Below are 26,198 nucleotides of genomic sequence, written 5' to 3' on the forward strand. Positions count from 1 at the left end.
TAGTTATGTTATGTTTTTTTTTCTTTCGAAAACTTAGTTATTTTATGTTTTTTTTAATAAAGTTATGCTATTTATTTAAAAACACCTTAAATTACCTCACATTAATTTTTTACCATTATTTCTCCTTTATTTTAATAGCTCAATGTATATTAATTAAATTAATAAAAAGAGAAATGTTAAAAGCTACTTTAATAAGGAGAAAAGGTTAGTATAATTTGCTCAATTAAAAAAACAAATTAAAACTACACTCTACACATGAATTTATAAAATTTTGTTAATTTTATCGTTTTAAAAATGCATAACATATTGTTTAAAAAGTTGTAATTTAATAATTAATTAAAGTATAATAGTTTATAAGTCTTATCGTTTAGTAACTTTTATGCTTTCAATTTTTAAGTTGTTTTAGAACATACATATATGCATGTTAATAATAAAATAAGAATACAATGAATTTATATTATGAACAACCTTTTTTTCCTGGTACATAAAAGTAAAACAAAGAAAAGGGAAGAATAAGGAGAGAAAAGAGGTTAATGAGCTCATTCTTATATATGGTTGGTAGCATGCCAAAATTAGGTCATATCTTTAGTTATACACATTCAATTGTGGTGTTCTTTTCATCTTTAAAAAAAGTTATGAGAAAGATCTTGAATTCATATTTCTAACTTGTAAACAAAAATTGACTATTATCTAAATTAAAAATAGTCCAAAAGTAGGTTATTTAACCATGGTAAAAGCTTTCTCTAAAAACCTCACCTAATATAAGTCTCATGAATAAATGTAACACACTAGAAGGAGAAGTTGAATTGTGTGCATGTGAATATTTAAAGCTTTTTCAAAAAGAGTTTCCCTTCAAAACTAGTTTGCAAAAACTATCGTCAAAAGATGTTAGAATAGATAAAATAGAACACTTATTTTATATTAATTTACTCAATTTGAATTATGTTCAGTTTTCCTTCAACCAGAGAAGGATTTTACTAATCAATAATTGATTACAATAAATTTTCTACCAGTGTCACTTTTAGCTTATAACAAGTATTCTTTAGGTAACTTTTAACACAACTACAATCTCAGCTCGAGATTGTAAAAACACTCAAACATTCTTTATTACCTAGTTACTCCTAACTTTTTCAAATAGCAAGGTTTGAAAGGTTTAATTTACACAAAAATCAAATCTCAAAGAGAGAAAAAATTATTATAGAACAAAATAAAACAACTTTGCTAAGTAAAAGATTGAACTTTCTATATCAAAGTGTCCAAAAATGAGAGCTTTCGCTGTTCTATTGCTTGTATCAAAGAACTGTTTAACACTTTGTTTGTGTTCTTCAAAGTTTCAATGTTTTATATATAAGTTTCAATGGATATAATCATTTTGGGGATTAGAGCCTTGAACTTTTTTTTTAGACATAATGCTTTTCTGCTACGTGTTAAGTCGTGATGGAGAGAAAATGACATATAGTATCTTTTTTTTAATCAAAAGAAGACATGCTTGAACATCACACTAGGGGTAGAAATACCAACTAGGTTAATACATCTATCCCTAATGAGCCTCTACCTCACACACCAAGAAATAATATTAATAGTTGACAAAGGATATACAAAACACTTGATGTGACCAAACCAAAACCCAAGGAAAATAAAAATTATTTGAATTTGTAAGAAGGTAATCCCTGTTTATTCCTAAGAAGGTCATGCGATATGAATGATGGTTGTATATTCCACCAAGAATGATCTAAGTTAGAAGCACCAAAATTAGTTGAGTTGTCGGCACAAACATTCCTTCATGTTGAATGTGTGAAATTCAAGATTAAGAGGAAAAAAGAGTTTGGAACAATTCAGCCAATGATTTTGTAGCTACATCCGTAATCACAAGGTCGCCGAATGTATTTGCCCCCAGCATGTCACACAATGTCAACGAAGGAGAAACAAAAATTATTCATTGTCTCAAAAATTTGAAAGTGCCACAAGGATACTCTTCAAATGTCAAGAGCCTTATGTCAGTTAATGATTTGAAATTGGTTGGCTTGAAATCTCATGATTTTCACATGTTAATGCAACAACTGTTGCTAGTGGTTGTTCGTGGTATCTTGCATGAAAAAGTTAGGTTTGCCATAACTCGCTTGTGCTTTTTCTTTAATGCTATCTATTGCAAGGTAATTGACCCTCAACAATTGGATGATTTGGAGAATGAGGCTTCCATTATCCTTTATCAATTGGAGATGTATTTTCCGCCATCATTTTTTGACATCATGATTCACTTAATTGTTCATCTTGTACGGGAGCTTCGTTTGTGTGGGTCTGTCTTTTTACATTGGATGCATTAGGTTGAGCGCTACATGAAGGTGTTGAAAGGATATACAAAGAATTAATATCGACCAAAAGCAAGCATTGTTGAAAGATACATTGTTAAAGAAGCTACTGAGTTTTGTTTAGAGTATACAAATAACGCTACACAGTCGGGCTTTCTCAAAGTCCTCATGACTCCACAATTCAAAGTAGGGGTACATGAAGATTCAATGTTGTAACCATGGAGCGCCAACAACTGTCACAAGCTCATCTATACGTATTAAACAACACATCAGAGGTGATCTCGTACATTTATGCTCATAAACAACATGTCACAGATACTCACCCAAAAATGAACATGATGAGGTTGTTGCAAGAGCACAATAGAACTTTCATCAACTGGTTTAGACAAACAATCTTCACAGATAACAGTGCTTCGAACATATTAAGATTGTTAGCTATTGATCCAAATCTCAATGTTCCAACTTGGAAGGGATATGATATCAATCACTATTTCTTTTACACAAAGTCACAAGATAATAAAAGTAGTGTGCAGAACAGTGGGGTGAGTGTTCACTACTAGAAAACACAGTTTCTACATCGGTGGTCAACCGATGTTGAATAGGACGTTGTTGAAAGTTAAAAGTTTCAACATCGGTTCCCAAACCACCATTGTAGAAAGACAACATTTTCTACATCGGGCCAAACGTACCAACCGTCTTTGAAAATCATTTATTGAATACTTAGAAAATATGTTATCTACGTCGATGCTGACGTCATGCCCATTGTTGAAGTTGACAATTTTTACAATGGTGCTTTCCTGACCACTGATGTAGAAATTAGACCTTCTACATCGGTGTTATATTAGTGAACGATGTAAAATAGCGCTTTTCCACATTGGTGCTCAGTTAAGGAACAATGTAGAAATATCTTATTTCTAAGACGGTGTTACATCCTTCCTTAGTGAGCACCAATGTTAAATATTTAATAACCTGCAATTAAAAATTGATTAATTAATGATCATTTTTTATATTTTCAATATTATCAATATTGCTAATAATAAATAAATATTATTATATAATATGAAAATCAATATTTATAATTACAATTAATATTAATTACAATATTGATAATATTGTAAATTAATATTAATGGTAAAATAAATAAATATTTAAATGATAGATTAAATAAAAATAAGTGGTTTAAGTATTATTTATATTTAATCTATCATTTAAATATTAATTATTAAATTAAATTTTAATATTACTTTCAATAGATTAAGAAAATAAATTTTATAAAAGTTTCACTTTAAAATGAATGCAATCTGAATCTAATTCCTGACAACGTGTGCAACATGGCATGCCTAAAAGGGAAAAAGAAAATGAAGTTCATTTAGGATTAGGGTAATTAAGTCATTCAAGGCGGTGTGACATTTACTTAATACTTAGAAAGAGAAATAATACTCTAAAAGAAAAATATGAGAAATCATGTTAAGCAGCAGAAAGATTATATACTTACAAAAGTGGCCTTGTAATGTAGTCTCCAGCCTCTTGTTCATCCACACAAAAGTGGTCGTGGCACTTGCTACCTGCACATTCATGCAAGTGTTTTTTGCCGAGTTAAAACACATCTTATTCAATAAACTGAGTTAAAACACTTAACATTTAAAATAATATATTAAAGAGTGATGTATTATCATTTCATGAACATGTTCACTAAGAAGCTTCACAAATTTCAATCATTAAATTGAGTGCTCATCTAAAATGTTTGTTTTTAGTACTTATTAGACACCAAGTTACATCAAGCAAACATTAACCTAGATAACAAAGTGGTTTTGTTGGGCAAATTGTTTACTTTCAGATAAAGAAATAATTAAATGTCACCATCATTGCCTCATGTTGCTTACTTTTTGTAAACAAAAAGAAGCCATTACAAAACTTTGTCCGCACCTGTAACACAGATTTCAGACACTGCAATCATGAATCTATAGTAGATAAACAATGTCTTGTTTCTACTTCATACAAATAGAGTGCTAAAAATTAAGATGGTCTCAAAACCCTAAATAGTGAATGATCTAAAAAGCCCAAAATCGGAGAAAATGAATATTAGCATTAAAAAAAAGTCTAGGAGAATGCCAAAATATGTGTACTTGACAGAACTAAGCTTCACAATGATTTATCATACAAAAATGTAGGCAAGAGGGTAAGAAATTAAGCAGAAAATGAGATAATTTAGCAATTGCATTTGGAACAATTTTGCTTCCAAGTCTCGAATAAAAAACACTTAAGTCACACCATTGTTCAGCGAAAAAGAATAATGAGAAAAACATGATTCTTGAATGAAGTCCTAAATTAACAATTTGATACAATCAAATGCTACCCAATTTAAGCAAATGTCAAGAGAAAATATTGAACCAATTAGAAATTTATAACTATATAAAACTTTTCCTTACAAGTTTGACAGCTTGGTCAAATTTCCAATTGAATGTGGAAGTGAACCAGTTAAGCCCTTACTGTGAGAGAGGTCTCTACAAATCAGAAACAAGGAAATCAAAAGGGATGAGATCATAAATAATTTATTGCAGAAGCATGCTGAGTGCAATAAATTAAAAAAGTACAACGTCTCCAATTCAGACAGTAACTCGATATCTTCTGAAAGCTCGCCTTTTATATCCAAGCCTGTTAATCTTCTGAAATACTCTCTAGCAAGCAAGTTAATATCAAATTAAATCTACAAATTAACAACTTTGAATGGACATTCAGAAGAGATATATGTGTGTATACTACATAGAAGTAACATGTGAGTTGATGCACTTGATTCCATCCCAACCATCATTACAGGGATCTGGTGATCCCTTCCAATTGAGAGGTTTATTCTGCCAAGTACTTGCATTGTAAGAGACACCAGAGCTATGACTGAATGCAAAATTAATTAAGAGTATACGTATAGAACCATTCAAACTAGCCATGATTAATTGCACTGTAGATGTGCGGAAGACAACTGAATATATAGTGAATAGTCGAGAGCTGCTATATAAAAATTAAGTTTCCTCTATAGCTTGAATATACTCTTCTCTCGGTATATTTTAGCTAGAGAAACAAATTAAACCTCTATATGGATGATAAGATAACTAAATAATGAATAGCTTCTGATTTAGAAAAAGGTACGTAGAGACAAAGATATGCAAATTATGTCACCCCACATAAGGAAAGTATACACATTGAAGCTCCATCATCAGAAATGTAACACAATATCTTACCAATTGGGTAATCCATGGCCAAGATTGAAAGAACAATGTTGGCTGTAACCAAAGGAGGTTCTTTCATGGGATCCACAGTACTAACAAAGACATCCACTGGAGCAAGCATGTTGGGTTCACCTTCACGCTCATACCTAATGAACAACTTATTGATCAGCAATGAAAGTTCAAACTTTGGGATTTCAAGTTAACAGAGCAATGTTACCATAGCAAGACTGAAGGTTACTTTTACCTAATTGAAAGACGATCAAGGTATGTTTCTCGATCAATGGGATACCATTTGGGAAACTGATCAAGGATCCATGAAAAAGAAAACCAGATTTCACATATAATAGAAGTTAGCCACAGTCCCATTGTATCATGTATAGGATTCATAAGTCTATATCGAAGGAAGAAGGCAAGGATAACAAGTCGTGCCACGATCACCATCCTATATGGATTCACTTTGTTGGATGCTATTGGTACCTTCCTTGACAATGGTTGCCTTGCTTCATCTAACCTGCACAAATTTCACATTATATATATATATCACAGTTTCCTAATTGTAGTACTATCTATGAGCATACATGGCTGCATCTGGATCTTCATAAGGTTCAGGCCCCAAATTGCCTTGTTGCAACTTCCAGTCATCCATTCTATCCTCTTTGGCTTCATCCCATTTTCCATTTCCTGCTTTGATCACAGCATGTCACATATTGTAACTAAACTTCACCATGTTGAAGAATACTAAGAAAATTAAACATTTCAAGTTGTACTTGAATTAGTGCCAGAAGTGAAAATTTCTATAGCTATAGCAGCCTAAAACTAACATCAGCATAATCCGTTTTGTAAGTGTACATCAATGTTTAAGAGTTAAGGCTATAAACTACTTCTTACGAGGATCAGACGCGGGATATGGGTGCACTCGATTTTGCAGTGAAGAAGCTAACATCTGATCCCCATAATGAGATACTATTGGGAACTCCCCACTAACCTACATCAATGAAAACTTGTTATAAGTGTCTATTGAATATAGGAAGCTTTATAGAGTGGTAATGTTTTTAAAATCTTACAGGCCAAAAGTGACCACCAGCAATAACAACTGGGAATTAAGCATTCTCATCATCTTCCGATTTATTAAGCAACTTACACATAGGGAAAGTATACACTATACAAGGAAAGATAATTTTTGTTGTTTTCTTTTAATCTGAGTAACAGTTGTTAGCCTGTTTTTCTCAACAATTTTTAGAGCTGAAAATGTTGATACATCCTAAACCTAAGTGTGAGAGAATAACAAACTAACAAAATAAGAAAAGAAAACAATATAATATATGTTTACTGTAGAAGCAAGCTTCATGATGATGAATCAAGATTGATTCAAGGAGTTTTGATGATAACAAAGATGATGACAAAAAGCCCAAGAGAATGAGTTCAAGATTGAGTCAAGAACACTTCAAGAATCAAGAAAAATTTGATTTCAAGATTCAAGAATTAAGTTTCAAGAATCAAGAATAAAGAATAATCAAGTTGAAGATTCAAGAATCAAGAAAAGACTCAATCAAGATAAGTATTGAAAAGTTTTTTCAAAACATTGAGTAGCACATGAATTTTTCACAAAACCTTTTACCAAAGAGTTTTTACTCTCTGGTAATCGATTACCAGTTTATTGTAATCGATTACCAGTAGCAAAGATTGTTTTCAAAAAGCTTTCAACTGAATTTACAATGTTCCAATTGATTTCAAAATGGTGTAATCGATTACAATTATTTGGTAATCGATTACTAGTATGTTTGAACATTGAAATTCAAATTCAATTATGAAGAGTCACATCCTTTCACAAAAATGCTTTGTGTAATCGATTACAATGATTTAGTAATCGATTACTAGTGATGGGTTTTGAATAAAAATCAAATGATGTAACTCTTCCAATGGTTTTCATGTTTTTCTAAAGGTTATAACTCTTCTAATGGTTTTCTTGACCAGACATGAAGAATATATAAAAGCAAGACCTTGACTTGCATTTTAGATTAATTCATAACAATTATTACAATCCTTTACAATCTTTGAATCTCTTTGAACATCTTCTTCTTCTTCTTCCTTTGCCAAAAGCTTTCTAAAGTTTTCTGGTTTTCTAAACCTTGAAAACAAAAGTGTGCTATTCATCTTTTTCATTTCCTTCTCCCTTTGCCAAAAAGAATTCGCCAAGGACTAACCGCCTGAATTCTTTTTGTGTCTCTCTTCTCCCTTTTCCAAAAGAACAAAAGACTAATCGCCTGAATTCTTTTGTGTCTCTCTTCTCCCTTGTCAAAGAAATCAAAACGACACAGTTTGAGAATTCTTTTGATTCTTCCCTTTCCCATAAACAAAAGATTTCAAAGGACTAACCGCCTGAGAATTCTTTTGTTCCCCATTCACAAAGTTTCAAAGGACTAACCGTCTGAGAACTATGTCTTAACAAATTGGAGGGTACATCCTTTATGGTACAAGTAGAGGGTACATCTACTTGGGTTGTTGTGACTGAGAACAAGAGATGGTACATCTCTTGTGGATCAGTTCTAGTGGAGGGTACATCCACTAGGTTGTTCAAAGAGAACAAGGGAGGGTACATCCCTTGTGGATCTTTGCTTGTAAAGGAATTTACAAGGTTGAAAAGAAATCTCAAGGACCGCAGGTTGCTTGGGGACTGAATGTAGACATGGGTTGTTGCCGAACCAGTATAAAAATCTTGTGTGTTTGTCTTCTTCTTCCCTACTCTTTTAATTTCCGCTGTGCACTTTAATTACCGCTTTTACTTTTGGTTAAGTTTATATTTTTGTTCTTTACTTTCTTAACAACATAGTAAAAGCTTAAGAAGGGTAAATTTTAATTAGTAAAGGTTCATTAATAATTAATTCAACCCCCCCTTCTTAATTATTCTGGGGTCACTTGATCCAACATTTACCTAGTGAGCCAAAGAAAGGCTTTACTACAACTAGACCTCTTCCTTGCTTTGCCTTTGCTAGCTTCTGATCTCAATATTTCAACCAAATTTGAATTCATCGAGGGATTCAATTCATGCATCACTTCCAACCTCTGCAGTGATACATAACTTAAAAGCATAAGCCAATAATTGGAAGATAATAAATAAAAATAATCGATCAATGTACAATTATATGTTAACTGAAAAACTAGCAGTCAACACACCTCAAACAAATAGACAAGAAACACAAAAATGTAGAAGAAATCCAAAAAATTATTAGTGTAAGGAAGAAAAATTATCAATGTAGATTTTTGAACAAGTACACTTTTGCAATTATAGCAGTGGCCTTCACATTATGTAAGGAAGAAATTTGTTTCAAATGAAATTGTCTTAACACTTAAAATTTCAATATAAATTATTGGTTGTGCTTCATAGGACAACAGAAGTGAGAATTAAGCTGATAATGATGACAATGATAGAGATAACAAAAATAAGGAATTAAAATATTGATTAGCACATGAATAGATGAAGGGAACAAACTTAAAGGCTGGTACTACCTTAATACATATAAGGTTACGTAATTAACAAAGTTACTGCATCCAAAGGTGACCTTAAAACATAAAACAATTAAGTGGTTCTATAAGAAGCCTCTTGACAAGCATGTTAAGTAGAAGTGTAAAATAAACATAAGTTCCTGAAGTTCCATATATTTTTCACGTCCCATTCACATTTTCCAGAAGCCAGCCCTCTAGTAACTTAACTAGAAAATGGTTCACACAATATACATTACATGGAGCTTGAAGGTACTACGATATATGATTAGAGGCTAGGAAAGAAACATTAAGGGATCAATCAAGAAGAATTACTCTGCTACCTTATACCACATAACATGAAAGCTAAAAGCCTAAAAATTGCAAAAACAAAAACTAAAAAAAAATAGACCATAGAATTGTCTTGTATTTATCACTCAGCAATGTACAGACAATGATATCTCATACCTGCACACCATTATTTTTATAGACTAGTTTTCATCAATCAATCCACAATCACATCTTGACAAATGCAAAGAAATATGCAACAGAAAACATACACTTGGTCGAAGCTCAGGATTCTTCTGCAGCATACTCTTAACAAGCCCTCGACTAAAATAAGAAACAAACATTATTTAAATTGCTGCAGACATAGACAGAAACATAGCAGTTACATAGTCTTAAACGGGGAGAAAAGAGACAAAAGACAGATGATAAGTGTGAAATTTAGCTATAACTGTGTCACATATATTTGTAAATATAATTTTTTATAAAATTGTTGTGTATCATGTCAAGCATATTAGTACATTAACTTGTGGTAGCAGAGTCATAAGAGGAAACTGAAATTGATGAACTCATTTTACTTACAACAACACAGAAGATGATGCTAGTGAAGACAGATCCCATCCATTTATTAGCACACTTCACAATTCACATGACTTTCAGCACAAGCTGACTATTCAAGCCATGATGACCATAGGCAGAAATTAGGTGACCCATTATGACTTAGTACACTCATTCAATTGAAGCTTCAAACTTTAGTTTAGAGACTGAGAGAAACAAACCTGAGGCACTGAAAGAGACCAACAATTATGGAAGAGAACTAGATATGTCCTTTAGAACCTGTTTCAACCTGAAGGATATACATCTACAAATACAATGCAAGAGAACTAGATATGTCCTTTAGAAATTTTAATCTGACCTGCACAACAAACACAAACCGTATCGAAGCAAATACCAAATGCAAACTGAATACATAGTGTCAAAGTTGAGGTGCAAATGAAAATGAAATTAACAAATATCTATTGTTGCTGACACATAAAAGTCATTACAACACCTAAATTGTTTGTAACACTTAATCAAATACATGACCAACACCAAAGCGATTGTTTGCATGTTAACTACAACTTTGTACATTGGATGCTTATAAGTTTTAAAAAAAATTGTGCCCATGTTTTCTGCAATTTTGTGATGTTGTCCATGTTTAGGGGTGTCTCATCACCGAATCACTACACAATATAAAATACAAGTAATTAGTTAGGTTGTGCTAAAAAATGAAGATGACATATATTTGCCCTTTATTCCTTTTGGGGATACAAAATTTACTAGCGTCCAGTCATTCTTGTGCTGCCTGGCGACTATGTTCCACATCCAATGCATGACATAATAGCCACACTCATAGCCTCCGCTTTGAACGTGACTCTACATTGAATGGGATAAATCATTCAACGTTACAATGAACATGTTTTCCAAATGGAAATCATTTGCAAACAAATTTAAAATGTATGACTAACCTTCACTTCAATCCACCGCGGTGTACTGTTATGAAATTTCCCCTCAGTACTGGTTTTCAATGTCTTAAAAGTTCCTCCCTTTTTAGTTTTTATCCACCAAAATTACGCTTGTCGCTCCCAACTTTTCTGATAGATCACGTGAACTTATTCTTTCCCTTGAAGGTGCAATTTTCCTTTGACTCGGAGGTATTCAGAACCCACACAAATTGGTATATTAGATTTATAAGGTGGTTAGTATGATAGTTAAACAAAATCTGTTTGCCTTAGTACATGAAAAGAAGGGAAATCTTATGTTGTCTTTGTCAATGTTATCTTTTTGGCCTCTTTTGTGTAATCGATCTTATCTTTTTTTATAAAAAAATTGTAAAACCACTTTCAAGCAAACAACTAATTAGAGGTTATATTCCATTTTTAATGATGCTTTATGGTCCAGTCTCTATCCTATATTACTTAACACGTGAATTATGTTTCTATGAGTGGCTGCATAAAAGGATTCATCATTACAATATTCTATTTGAGCATCTTGCAATTGACTATGAAGATCCATGTTATTAAAATAGTATATTTTAGCAGCTGAAGTCACCTAGCACATTCTACATGTCTTAACCGCAACCCCGATAAAATTTATTGGTGTGGTTGAGTCTATATAAGACTCCATAGCTCCACAAAGAGTGCCCATCCAAGTCAATAAAGAGAGCTTAGGCATGTGAGTTGCTAAACTAGACATCTCTAAGACAATGCTAAACGATCTGGTAAAAGTTAACATTATTTTTGCTTAACAATGCAAGTTTTGATTCCCCAATTTGAATTTGATCCCACACATCTTTTATTTGAGTTGACAAACATGGGATCATATCCCTATTATAACAAAGTGTCAATATGAGAAACTTATGAACGATCAGAAACCTAATACAGAATCTTACTGGAATTTTGGACAAGCTGGATTTACTATTATGATCATCAGATAATGGACTTACAAAATTGTTAATTTGTGAAAATTTGTTCACACTGTGAATCCACTATGTTTCATAGGCATCTTCTCAACCCTGCAAACGTAAACCATCTTTATTACTTTTCCTGTTTTCCATTCCAAATGCTGGATAATAAATTTTTTGTAATGATTTCTCGCATGAACTTGTTCAAGGATTCAACTCAAAATGGAATTGAACTCCCTTGTCATGTGGGGTTCTTGTAAAATTTTGATGGTTCTTTGCGAAGATATACTTAAATGCAACATATTTAAGTAGATTAAATCACATTTCGCGAACAATTGTATGTGCTAAATTTTAGAATTGATGCTATTTCATAGGTTTATCTAATGTGCAATCAATACCAATGATTTTTACAAACACAAACGAAGTGAATGATATATTGTATACATTTAGCAGCTAGAAAATAATTGCCATTTGTCAGAATTTGATGATCTTATCATATCTTCTGCAGGAATGGCTTACAACATAGGAGGAACTCATGGCAGGATGGAGTGTATGGCATAAACTGTCCAATCCCACTGGGAGGAACCTCACATATGCTATCCAGGTAAAAGACCAGATTGGTAGCTATTTCTACTTCCCATTTCTTGGAATGCACAAAGCTGCTGGAGCATTTGGTGGCATCAGAATTTGGAGCCGCCCTCAAATTCCTGTCCCTTTTCCTTCTCCTGTCGGGGGCATTACCATACTTGCTAGAGATTGGTTCAAGCTTGACCACCGACTAAACCCCTTGCCTTCATTTCTATTTATTCTCTCTTCATTTCATCCTCTCCTCATCATTCCCTTGATAATTACCCTTTGTTATTGTAGAGACTAAGACGACTCCTAGAGAATGGTCATAATCTCCCCTTCCCTGATGGCCTTCTTATCAATGGACGTGGTTGGAATGGAAACACCTTAACTGTTGATCAAGGTAGTTATCCAAATAATTTGTGATTGTCATCTTGGGACTTGGTGTAGAAGGAATAATTGTTGATGTTATACCCTTTCCAAGTCGGTACATTTAGATTTGGCCCAATAGCTAATAATCGTAATGTTTTGGAAGCACCATCATCAACAAGAATTGTTTCTCTAAACCACTTAATGAAAGTTCTATTATGCTCTTGCAAAACCCTCATCATGTTCATTTTTGGGTTCATTGCGATGAGTTTTTTTTTTTTTTGTGAGCATCTATGTATGGAATGACGTCGGCTGTATTATTCAATATATATAGATGCGCTTGTGAGACCTCGTCACGAGTCATTGTCACAACATTGTATCCTCGTGTACCCTTACCCCCTGGTGGTGTTTGCACATTACGAGTTTCAGGAACCCCGACAAATTTACCGCCTTCAATGTACTGCGAGCAAAACTCGATGCATTCTTTAGCAACATACCTTTCAACAATCGAAGCTTTTGGTCGGTGTTGATTCTTTGTATACCCCTTTAACACCTTCATGTACCGCTCCACTGTGTTGGACCTTGTGGCCTTAATAACTTACGAAGGGGTGAATCAATTTTCCATTAACAAACTTTTAACCCCCTTCTAAAAGAGATAGGCTCAGAATGCAGAAGAAGCAACAATCAATTTAATAATATTCTTTAAACATGCAAGACACAATTGATTGTAACAAAATAAATAAGATAAGGGAAGAGAGAATGCAAACACAGTTTTATAATGGTTCGGAAAATTTTGTGCCTACGTCCAGTACTCAAGCAACCCACTTGAGGTTTTCCACTCCCTTTGTAAAAATCCGTTTACAAAGTCTAAACGACACAGAGACAACCCTTCCCTTGTGTTCAACATTCCTTACAACTTAAGAGACCCTCAGTCCCTTAAACAGTCTCTTTGAATGAGAATAAAGAAAGAATAATTCTCTCTTGAAGAAAGGGATCTTACAATTGAAGTCTATGGAGAAACTCTTAATGGATTTGCAAGTGTTTGCCCGAGAGTTTCTTTTGAGAGAGCATTTGGCAATGAAGTTCTCTTGGAATATCTCTCTCATTTCCTTTTGAGAGGATAAAACATTTTTGAACAAGTAAAACTCTCTGCCAATTTCATCCCAAATCACACATATATATAGGCCTTTGATGGCCATTCAAAATCCAAATGATAAGATGTGACTATTGGCGATATTCCTTGAAAATCCTCTCTGGTAATCGATTACAGCATTAGTGAGAGTCTCTGGTAATCGATTACATATGATGTGTAATTGATTACACACTTTCATGTGCCTTGGTAATCGATTACATGTATTGGTAATCGATTACATGTGCCTTGGATGATTTGAAACCTTTTCGTTTTGAGGCAAGGCTTGATCTTGAAGAAATCTTGAATCAAGGCTTTGTTTGTTGAAACAATCTTGTATTAATCTTGAAGCAAATGAGCCTTGTTTGATTCTTCTTTTGACATCATCAAAATCATGTATACATACATTCACACACTGGATACATCCACCATAAATATACAGGACCACACAATTGGATCTCCCTGACTAGATGAACAATTAAGTGAACCATTATGTCAAAAAATGATGGAGGAAAGTACATCTCCATTTGACAAAGGAAAATGGCAGACTCATTCTCTAATTCATTCAATCTTCAAGGGTCAATGGCTTTGCTACATATAGCATTAAAAACAAAGCATAAACGAGTTATGGCAACACGAACTTTGTCAGGCAAGATTCCTCGAATCGCTACAGGCAGTATTTGTTGCATTAATACATGACAATCATGAGATTTCAAGCCAACCAATTTCAAATCATTAATGGATACAAGGATCTTGATATTTGAAGAGTATCCTTGTGGGACTTTCACGTTCCGCAAACAATGACAAAAACACCTATTTTCCTTAGTTGACATCGTGTGACATGTCGGGGGTAGATACGTTCGCGACCCTTTTGCTATTGGATGCAACTAGTCTCGTATACCTATGTCAACCAAGTCTTGACGACATGTCAAACCATCCTTTGTCTTGCCTTTAACGTTAAGAAGGGTCCCAATTAAACTATCACAAACATTTTTCTCCACATGCATGACATCTATACAGTGTCTTACATCAAGATCAGACCAATAAGGAAGATCGAAGAAAATGGACCTTTTCTTCCAGATGTCTTTCTCACTGGGTTTTTTTTTTTTTTGCGTCTTCCCAAAGATAGTTATGATGTCTTTCACACAATGATAAACCTCTTTGCCATGTAATGGTTTCAGCGCAGTTTCATATTCCTGAGATCCATTGAAAGCTTTCTTCAATCGTCGATATGGATGGAACTAGTTTAGAAATCTTTGATGCCTTGTGTATATTGTTTTATTTCCATGTTTGAGTTGGATGAAACTTATATTTTTCTCACATATAGGACATGCGTGATGGCCTTTCACACTGTAGCCACTTAAATTTTCATATGCTGGAAAGTCATTTATGGTACAAAAAACCATTGCACGCAACCTAAAGGTCTCCTGCAAATTCGCATCCCAAACATCTACCCCGTGTTCCCACATTGTTCTCAGGTCTTCAATCAACGGACTTAGATACACGTCAATATCATTACCAGGGTGTCTTGGTTCCGCTATCATCATGCAAAACATTATGTACTTCTGCTTCATGCATAACCAAGGAGGAAGGTTGTAAATCATCAGCAAAATAGGCCATGAACTGTGACTGCTGCTTAAGTTACCAAAAGGGTTCATTTCATCCGAAGCAACACCAAGCCTTAGATTTCTGGCCTCATTCCCAAAATCAGGGTACAAAGAATCAAATGCCTTCCATTGCGGACTATCAGTCGGATGTCGTAGCAATCCATCAATTTTTCTGCCTTCTACATGCCACGTCAACTGTTTTGCATCATGTCCATTACCAAACAATCGCCTAAACCTTGGTATTATTGGAAGATACCAACAAACCTTTGCTGGACGACTGTTCTCTACGGTTGCAACATAACTGTCTTCATGGTTGCTAACCTTGTAGCGGGATACACCACATGTTGGGCATGTGCGCATTTCTGCATACTCATTTCTATACAATATGCAATCATTTGGACATGCATGGATTTTCTGGTACTCCATTCCCACTAGACATAAGATCTTCTTCGCCTCGTAGTGACTCTTTGGCAACGTGTTCTCTTCAGGAAGCAATTTTTTCAATAACACTAACAATTCAGTAAAGCTTTTGTCACTCCACCTAAATCGTGCCTTCAAGTTGACCAAAGCTAACACCGCAGACAACCTTGTGAATGTTGTGCACCCAAAATACAAAGGAATCTTTGAATCATTCTCTATTTTGTCATACAAAGGACCATGTGCATGTCGAAAACCATCTTGCCCTAGGTCGCGAATCATTTCTTCTATACGACAACTCGTATCTACATCGACTGCCTCAGTGTGAGAGATTGTTGGATTCTCTGGCAATTCCCCATGCCATATCCACTTTGTGTAATTTAGAATCACCCTGTGACATATTAGATGTGATCTTATTTCATTTAGCGACTGGTGTATACCATTTCCACATTTCACACATGGACAAAAATATTTGTCGCGCAAGGAAGGGGCATGCATTTCGATAAATTGGAGAAACTGTTCCACCCCAGTCCCATACTCAGCAATGATACGTGATGCTCTCATCCAACTTCGATCCATGTTGTCCGTTTGCTGCACCATTTTATGAAGTTGTGTAACATGCATGTGAACCTCACTTTTCTAAGTAAAGGTGTGGTCCTATCCCATTCAGGAAGTAATTTTTTTTTTATATTAGATTGAATACTACAAGTTAATTGTCTTTTCTAAATTTGTCAAAATTTCGGCAGCATTTCGCCTAAGTCCCCAAGTACACGAGATGAAAGCGGTGATGTATTGTTATCCACCACATTCAAGTATGCACTCGGAGAGCAAAGGGAAATGAAGTATACCGAAATGTTGACAAATTTAAGAAAAGAAAATTAACCTATACGTAATAATCTACTATAAAAAAATTCTTCCCAAACTATCCAAATGGACAATTCAAGATTCAATACACCAATTAATACAAACTATCCGTATTAATCAATGTATAGAATCTCAAAAGAAATAGGAATAAGATTCAACACCTCAGTAGGTGTTGAAGGTGACAACATGACTTGTCGTTTATAGCTTACCTGCACATACTCTACACTAACAGAATAAAAAACTACACCAAACACCAAATTAAGAAAGGATTTGGAAATGTTTCGAGGATTGAAGCAAGAAGAGAACATACCTGCTGCTATATTATTGGTGTTGCTGATTGAATCTTAGGAAGCAAAAAGAGCTTTACAATTGAAAAGCCTGCATAGTGCAAGTGAAAAAAATTCATTGAATAGTAAATAGAATGGAATAGAAGAGGGGGAAAAAAGACATGGGGAAAAAAATGAAAAAAAAAAACACAAAATAGGAGGAAGCAATGTCTTTTCCTTCTTCACCCAACAGCTTAAAAATTGGTGCTCTATGATTGAATTACTAAAAGCATGAAGTGCAAGTGGGCTATGACTTTGAAGTGCTCCTATACTAATTGAAAAGAAGCTTGTGTGGGGCCATCACCATAAATATTATTCCTTAACAAACAAGACACAATAATCACTCACATCCATATCCTTCTTGGTGATATATATATATATATATATATATATATATATATATATATATATATATATATATATATATATATATACTTTTCTGTGTTAATGTGTGAAATTGCCCTCTATTCGTGTATTGATTGGTTGAGCTGGTAAAATGTTGCAATAGTTGGAGCTAGGGTTTGCAATTAGTTACCCTTTGGTTGTGGCATTGGAGAAAATACAGGATAAGTGCCTTCAGAGGTATACCCTGCATTCATTGGGTTTGATGATAGGATCAAAGCTTCTATGGAAAAGCTTGGTATCCCTTTCATTTGTGACATTGGCATTCACTAGGTTAATTACTCTATACCATGCATTCATTGGGTCTGAAATACCAAAAATCCCAACTCAATGTTCAACAGTGCCTTCTTTATGTCATCAAATACCAATGGAAGGAATGGAAGAGGTTTAAAACTACATCACTTTTAATTGATTCAATGTTTTCCAAGGTTATGACAATTAACTAACCTACACTTATTTCCATGACGTTGGATACAACTTTACAGTCTTTAGACTGCCCTCCAAAAAGAGACGAGACACATTCATCCAGCAAGATTTATATAATTCAGTCTGATAAACATAGAAGACAATTTTTATTCTCTGAAATTTACAAAACATAAAACAGAACAATAAAAATGCCAATTTTTATTCTCTTAAATGTTGATGACATATCTAGAGGACTACAAACCCATCAAGGAGACAAGAGCAATGTGGTGTATGTTGGTGATTGTGACAAATTGTTGTTCAGTAAAAACATTAAAAAAATGACAAAGGTGAAGAAATTAGTTTGTTGGTTGTTTCAAAGCACACACTTGTGAACCATTAACGGGAACAAAAGACCAATCATTAAAGCATCATTAGTAGTGACTGCACCAAATTAATATTAACTTTTTAACTTGAAAGGACAACACTTACTCCTATTATTATCTATGGTAATTGGTAATGTTATGCTGCCATAAACAACCTCTCTCTTTCACACACACTCTCATTCTACAATCTACACTAATGGACAGTTTAGTACACACACACACACAAAGCCAACTAGCAATGTTGATTCATTCGCATAAAGATAAAATAAGAAGGCGAAGGAGTGAGCAAAGGGACAAGCAGTTTAAAATTCTAGTGATTCGTTTGTTTCTCTCTCTCTCTCTCTCGTTTGTTTCAATGAATTATTTTTTCTCCACTCTCTAGTGTTCCTCCTCTTCTACTTAAACTAAGAAGAACCACATTAAGAAGCATAAGAAGGAGAGAAAAGAAAGAGAGAAAAATAGATCCTTTATTTACTACTCCACACACACTCTTTCCCTTGATCACATAATATTAGAATGTAGGGTACCTAGCAATCACTCAAAGAAAAAAGGGCTAAATGGATATATCAAGTTCACAATACAATAGTGCTGGTGAATCTGGCTGGACACATTACTTGGATCATTCCTCTCTTTCTGAAAGTTATTTCCAGATAAGAGGTGGGATAGAAGACCATGGAGGAAAGGGAGCAAGAGTGGAGGAAGAGGAAGAAGGTTTGTCTATGATCTTTGATGCTTCATCTGGTCCTCAACATTACCATGAAGATGATGGTCAACACTATTGTGTAAATTGGTATCCTTCTAGTTCTCACTACACCAAAGAATCAGAAAAGAAGAACAACAACAAGAAGGCCAAAGAATATGGTAACAATCAACATCCTTCACCTCTTTATGACACTGTCAGTTCCCCTGTTCTTAATTGTCCCAAGGCAAGTCAAAAAGCTATTGTAATGTTATCTCCATTGGCATAAACTATTTGTGTATATAATTTCTCCTTAGCAGCAATTTTTTTAGGGAGGCTAATGGTTTTTTTTTAATTGAATAGAAGAAAGCTAGTTTCTTAGGGAATGAAGCAGTGGAAAATGCACTGGATTTTCCCCCATGTTTCTCAGGAACAAAAATAAAGGTACACTTCTAGTTTTATTATTAAATGAAATATTAATATTTCTATCACATTTTGCTTATTGCCTGGTTGCACATTTTGTTGTGTTGGGCTAAACTAGTCAATTTCTGTAGAAAAAGTCTAAATTCCAGAAGCACTTTAGTTTCTTTGAGCATTCTCTTGGTGGAAAACAAGCTTCAAAGGAACCAGGTGATCCATTGTTTTGTACATTATGTTTTTATGTGTGTGTACTTTTTATAATTAAGTTACATGTGTCTCATTTGTTGCATCATTTATCTCCTGATAGTTGGTTTCGATGAAGGATGGAAATGAAAATTTTAGCTGTAGCTTTTGCTTCTGCTGTGGAAAGAAAGACTATGTCTAGGGGATGTCAGAGGTGATGTTGTTCAATGACAAAGAGAACTCCTTTGATTCTTTTCTAGAAAGAAAGAAAAAGGAAAATCCCTTTTATTATAATTTTACAATTTTTTTTCAATATTTGCTACTGTGCCACTGCCAATGCAGTTTGGAACAACATAAGAGAATATAAGAAACTGAAGAGGGTTTCTGATTCCATTTTCTTGGATGCCATCCGTGACAGGCACGCCTGAATAGTCATGAATTGTCCTTTTTTTATATATATTTCCCTGGTATCGAGAACACAAACATTGAGTTGCTAAATTAGAATATAAGGTAGCAAGAAACTAACCAATGCACACACATGTTAGGATTTATAGTTGAATTATATAGAATTACATTGAAATACCAATTAATATAATTTTAAATAAATGTTCGCATGTTGGATTTCACTTTAAAGAATTGATTTTAAGTTTAAAGTTGATAAATGATTAAAACAACCTCTGTGTTGATCTTGTCTCATCACTGCTTTTTATTTAGTAATAGAAGATTTAGGAGTCAAGGAAAGACGTAGAATTGATATAGACAATCTGAGACTAGAGCTTAGACAAAACAAGGTTTGGATGGCTTCTTCTATTCATAGTCGACAAGAAGAAACTCAGTTCCTTCTTCTATACCTATGGATTTTAAATTCATGGAATTGATGGAATTCATATTTTTGTGTGATTTTAAATTAATGGAATTCATATTTTATAGATTGTTCATACTTTGGCCTCCTTTTGTGTCATTTTAAATTCATGGAATTCATATATTTTACAAACTTTATACTGTTACCTCTATGTTTCTTCTGTCCTTTACAGATTGTTCTACTTATTAGTTTCAAGACTACTTTATATTGGTGGAATTAGTTTGCTACTGTCCTTGTTTTCATACTCATTAATTTCTATTTCCTATAATATGTTTATATTTGATTGCTTTCTCTACTCTAATTTAGGTGTTGACAATGCCCTTATGCAGCAACAACCTAATACAATGACTATTATTGTCCCTCGGCATCAACAGCAAGGACAAGAGATTGCCAAAGTAATGTTTTTTTCCCATATCCTTTCAAATCATGATTTTGGTCTCCTACAGATATCTTTCATAGGAGGCCATCCTTACTTCAGACTAAGGGAATAAAAAGAAACCAAAACATCAAGTTAACCCATATCGCCAAAAGAACATAATTAGAGAGAGTAAAAAAAGGAAAGAAAATAGCAAGATCTGTGAAACACCTTGTGTTGCCTTTCATTTCTATACCTCTGCTATTCTTGAATTATATAATTAATTCAATGTCTATTATTGTATAAAATGATCAATATCTGGAGAACATTCAATAAAGAAGTCGTACCTTTGAATACTCTCTGATTCGGATGTAGAACACTAGAGTGAATTGAGGAAGAAAGCTATAGTGCAAATCCTTGGCTTGGAATCCTTGAAGGCCTTAATCAGCACTGTAAATTCAATAACTATTTTGTCAACCATAAGTATGTCAAATAGTCAACCAATTAGGCATGCATGAAAACTCAATCAAAAAAAAAAAAGAGTACAACATATACCATAGTGGGTGTGACAACCTCTACCCCTCACATATATACTAATAAAGAAATAAAATTCAAATATTAATTAAAAGTATTTTTAAAACATTCTTTTTTTTTCTGAAACAAGTCTTTCAAAGGGGAAAAAGGCTCACATTCATTTTCTTCTACATCATATTCAAACTTGTCCAAATAAATGATAAAGTAATCTCGACTCAAACAAGGTCGTCTAAACTTCATACAATTAATATAGAACGTATATCCTAATGTCACATCCTATCAGAGCGTTGTGTTCTCGTGTCCTTTAGCATGAGGTTCTTCATAGTCATTCACCTATTCATCTGTTCCCCCGAATACAAGTTCAAGATCATCACAAGATCCAAACACAACAACACACAGGGAGTGAGTTATCACATTCCTAGCTAATAGAGAAACAAGACAATTAAATATACATATTATATAAATGAGATAACACTTGCTTAAACATAGCTCACGTAATTTCACCACTTTGTCATTCAAAATTCACTTTTCAATCATCAATCACATTACACAAGAATCCCACACTCTGATCAAGATATAATAACACATCAACTTCATCATAAACAATTAACAAGCGTATGCAACAATTATGCTAAGACTCAATCCTATATGCAATGTGGTACCATGTCAGTGAAAAACCACCCTGGGGGCGCTTAGGAGTACATAACAAGACACACCACACAATGGGTTTGTCTGGTCACTCTCACTAAGTAAGATCATAGGGAGACCAGTCAGGGTCACGATGTTTTGCCAGAATGCTCCAACCATATGGGATCAGCATAGGCTTAAAGGAGCACTCAAACCCGGTGACCCCCAAGGCCTACACTCCGAAGAGTTCGTCAGGGCCTCTCCCTCCTGATTCAGGTCCAACCCCTAAACTAATTTTACATGCAGACACTGCTCATGAATTATACAATACCCACGACCTCACACTCGTGTTTTAAACACGTTCAACACAATTGCGCTATGATTTAACACTGGTTCCTAAATAGGAAACCTACATTTTCTCTTTAACACTGCGCATCAACGCTTTTCTCAAGATAACACTGGTCGGGTTATTGTACAATTCATAGCTTACAACACAAGTAATTTCTCATCAAGTGTTAACTACACACTTATCCAACTCTAAAACTCATTCACAATTTCACATCTCATGGTATCACAATCCATCATCACATGTTTACACGTATCTCACAAATTAACACATGTTCAACTTTACACTTATACTCAATCTCAATAACAATATTATAATCTCAAAGCAACATGTTATTCCACAATGTATCACATATTCCATTTATAAACACTGCTCATGAATTACACAATACCACGACCTCACACTTATGTTTTAAACACGTTTAACACATTGCGCTACAATTTAACACTGGTTCCTAACTAGGAAGCTACACTTTCTTTTTAACACTACGCATAAACACTGGTCGGGTTATCGTATAATTCATAGCTCACAATATAATTAATGTAACATCAAGTGCTAAACACATCCACTTATTCACAATCAAATATCATGCCCACACTTTAACATCTCATAACGTCACATCAACCATCTCATAACATTCCTAATGATATTCATAAGGTACAACATACACATGTTCATCAAATTTAACCATAATATTCTCAAACTCCAACACTTAATAATTTTTTGAATCATACTATAACAACTCTACAATATTATTTACCTAAATTATTAATATAAATAAATATATAACTACTTCTATATATATAAACTAGCATACATCATATTGGATCACAAATTTCAAAGTAAGCTTCCAATGCACAAATTCTAAATAATTATATGAACACTTTGGTCAATTTCAATTATGATATTAATTTTTAAATTATATAAAAAAAACCTAAAAAGCAAGAAAAGAAAATACAAAATCAACATCTCACTCTAAATTTCTCCTTACTTTATTTCATCAATTCATGTTAATTAGAAAAATGCTCGATTTATAGAGTTCACACTCGACACAACAGCATATGAATTTCACAACAATTGGTTTGTCAAACATATATAATTCACACTTATAATTATAAGGATAGAATAAAAAAATGACGGAAACACCCAAAAACCCATTCCAATTGATACTCTAAGAATCCCTACACATGTTCTCACTAATCCCCAATTGTGAATAACTCATCCCTTACCTCTAAGCGGACTCACGTGTCTTCTGATAGTGATAGCGACATCTCTAGCGGTTCCCTAAGATTCCTCCAGTTTTTTCTCCGACTGCTTCGATAGAGTTCCCAAACGTCAGATTAACGGAGAAGGGATTGAAGCCTCCATTTGGACTATCTTCATGCGATTCCTTTTTCTCCCTCCACGAATATTATCTCGCAAATCCCAATAGCCAAAGCGTGCGCACTTGAATTTAGAATAGCATATTCAAATTTCACGACAATCCAACGGTTAACAAAATCGGGATTGTAGTTTTACCAAGACAGCTATGGGTTTCTGCGGGAAAGAAAAAGACTATAATGCGATGGATATTTCTCTCAGCTCAGACATGATATCAAAATTCCCAACGGTGAGAATTCTCGGAATTGTGTTGCAAACATGGTGTTTAAATTTCACGATGATCCAACGGTAAATAAGTTCGAGATCGTCATTTTTTTGAGACAGGTTTAGTGGCCTCCGGGAAAAAGACAGGATTTTGGGAGGAGAAGAGAGAAAAAACGAAATTGATAGGCAGAGAAGGCTAAGGAGTCAGTCTGAAAACTTACCTAGCATGTTGCTATTTTTAGCTAGGAGTATTCACGACCTATTATTTACTCTATTTATTTATTTTTATTATTTTATAAAAAAGAAACTCTATTTTATCCTCCATCAAATTAATAATAAAATACTCTTTTTATTTTCTTTCAAACCATTATTTTATTATAACTATTTTTCTTTATTTATTTAATTATAAAACCTCATCATTTTTTTTCTAAAACTCTATTTGTTTATAAATAACAATTCTTTTTTTTTTTAAAATTAACTTACAAAAAATGGGATGTTACAGTGTGTCTATTTGAAGATTAAATAAAAGGGTTGGTGTTCATGTAGCAAACTTCTCCTACAAAATCCAAGTAATAAAATTAGAATATATATGTCAAACTAAAATAGCTAGGTGAAGCAAGAGTAAACTCAAATAAACATATATTGTTGCATATTATTTATGACCAATGAAAAAAAATATATTTTTGACTAAACAATCCAAGACCAACCAAATACTAAATGTTGGCACCATTCTTACTAGAAACTCAAATCGTAGTTTGCTACTTTGTAGGGGATTAGTCCCTTCCAGATTTGAATTTATTTCATCTCAAGCCAACTCAATAGGAGAAAAACTAGTTTTCAACGATATTTGCAGAAGCCATGGCCATCATTGAAATGAATAATCATACCCATAATAGTAATTAAAATCAGCAAATTTCATCAATCCCACTAAAAATTAAAAGCCTTATCACACAAAATTCAGTAGGGATTTTTTTTCCAGCTTTTTCTTTTTGGTCTCTGATGTACTCTTTCTGTTTGTCATTGATATTCTCTATTTTTATTTCATACGGGGCAACATATCAAAGGCTATTAACAATGTCATTAATTCCCCAAAATATTTTGAGAACAGAAGCTGATACATGTCCCCAGAGACAACAAATCTTTCATTATAATATGCTTCAAATTTTACACAAGGCCTATTTCTTATGTAATCTCACAAGAAAATCAATGCAAATTTTAACATGATAATCTTGTTCCCAGTAATATAACTGAGATTACCTTAGCAACCTTACTAGTCTATTGCCTGATTAATAACTTGTTGCGTCTGTCAAACCACATAAGCATCTCAAACAACACTAAAGACATCACCATCAAATTGTGATTCCAAGCAGCTATCATTTGTCAATTAATTATAGTATTCTACATCATAGGTCAACCACATACACCTATAGGTCTATAACTTGTATAAAGAAAAGTTTTCATAATTTTTACTATCTTTTTTAAAGGTGAACATGAACAAGATCCCCACAATGGTGAAGCACTTGGTGAAAGAGGCCATGCCCCTATGTTTGGGGACATCAACATCCTTGAATTCCACCATGGCGGAATTTTCAGCTGATCCTGGCTTTGCTGAGAAGGCTACAAAGCTTTCTTGCTTTGGAAGTAGGAGTTTCAATGGCACGACCACCCAATTGTGCCTCAACATTGCTGAATTGGCTCAGAGATCTTCTCCATTGGTGAAAAATGAGAAGAAGCAGCTCCCTACAGTCTCAAGTAGTCCATCACTCAAAGTGTTTGGATCTCAAATGGGTACTCAGGAGAACAACAACTCTCCATTGCAAGACCTAATAGAAGTGGCCAATTCTCAAGAGGAGTCCGCAATCTCTGAACAAACAACAAATGGAGACACTGGGGAGAAACCTTCCCCTTATGTGAATTCTAGGAAAAGAAAAGGAAAATCCAAAGGAAAAGCCAAATAAACTTGAACCTCTACCAACCCCCCTATGCTAAGCACTTTTTAATGTCAAAATTCTTTTGTTTTAATGCTTCTGTTTCAAATTGGCATTTCCTGAATCCCAAAGGGTCTTTCACTTCAAGCTATTGAAGCTAGCAAAGACTCCAATGCAAAGCGCAACAAGCCTAACAAAGGTGAGGGGAATGAAAATGGCCAAGTGAAGGCAGAGGAAGAGTCCAAAGGACGTAATAATCATAATGCAAATGATGAGAAACAGAGCAAGAGTAACTCAAAACCTCCTGAGCCTCCAAAGGATTACATTCATGTTAGAGCAACAAGAGGTCAAGCCACTAATAGTCATAGTCTTGCAGAAAGAGTAAGAAAAGAATCACTGTCATTTTGTCACTATCTACTGATTGAAGTTTCTAACAAGCTAAACGCAAGTCAAATTCATTCTTAGGGCAA

General features: G+C 34.0%; 2 protein-coding genes across 2 annotated transcripts; one reads left to right on the top strand and one right to left on the bottom strand.

Annotated features, from left to right (window-relative positions):
- Positions 1-14,378: 14,378 nt before the first annotated feature.
- Positions 14,379-16,430, bottom strand: LOC114396999. Its single transcript, XM_028359143.1, has 2 exons — positions 15,128-16,430; positions 14,379-14,473 (listed from the first exon to the last, which is right to left on the bottom strand). Exons 1-2 carry the CDS (start codon positions 16,428-16,430, stop codon positions 14,379-14,381), a joined length of 1,398 nt encoding a protein of 465 aa, XP_028214944.1.
- A 2,337-nt stretch (positions 16,431-18,767) lies between these two features.
- LOC114396406 lies at positions 18,768-19,642 on the top strand. The gene is made up of 4 exons (XM_028358362.1): positions 18,768-19,136; positions 19,253-19,333; positions 19,444-19,519; positions 19,617-19,642. The coding sequence occupies exons 1-4, from the start codon at positions 18,768-18,770 to the stop codon at positions 19,640-19,642; spliced, it is 552 nt and encodes a 183-aa protein (XP_028214163.1).
- The last annotated feature ends 6,556 nt before the right edge of the window (positions 19,643-26,198 follow it).

This window comes from Glycine soja, chromosome 18 (assembly GCF_004193775.1).
Source record: "Glycine soja cultivar W05 chromosome 18, ASM419377v2, whole genome shotgun sequence".
NCBI classification, from domain to species: Eukaryota; Viridiplantae; Streptophyta; class Magnoliopsida; order Fabales; family Fabaceae; genus Glycine; species Glycine soja.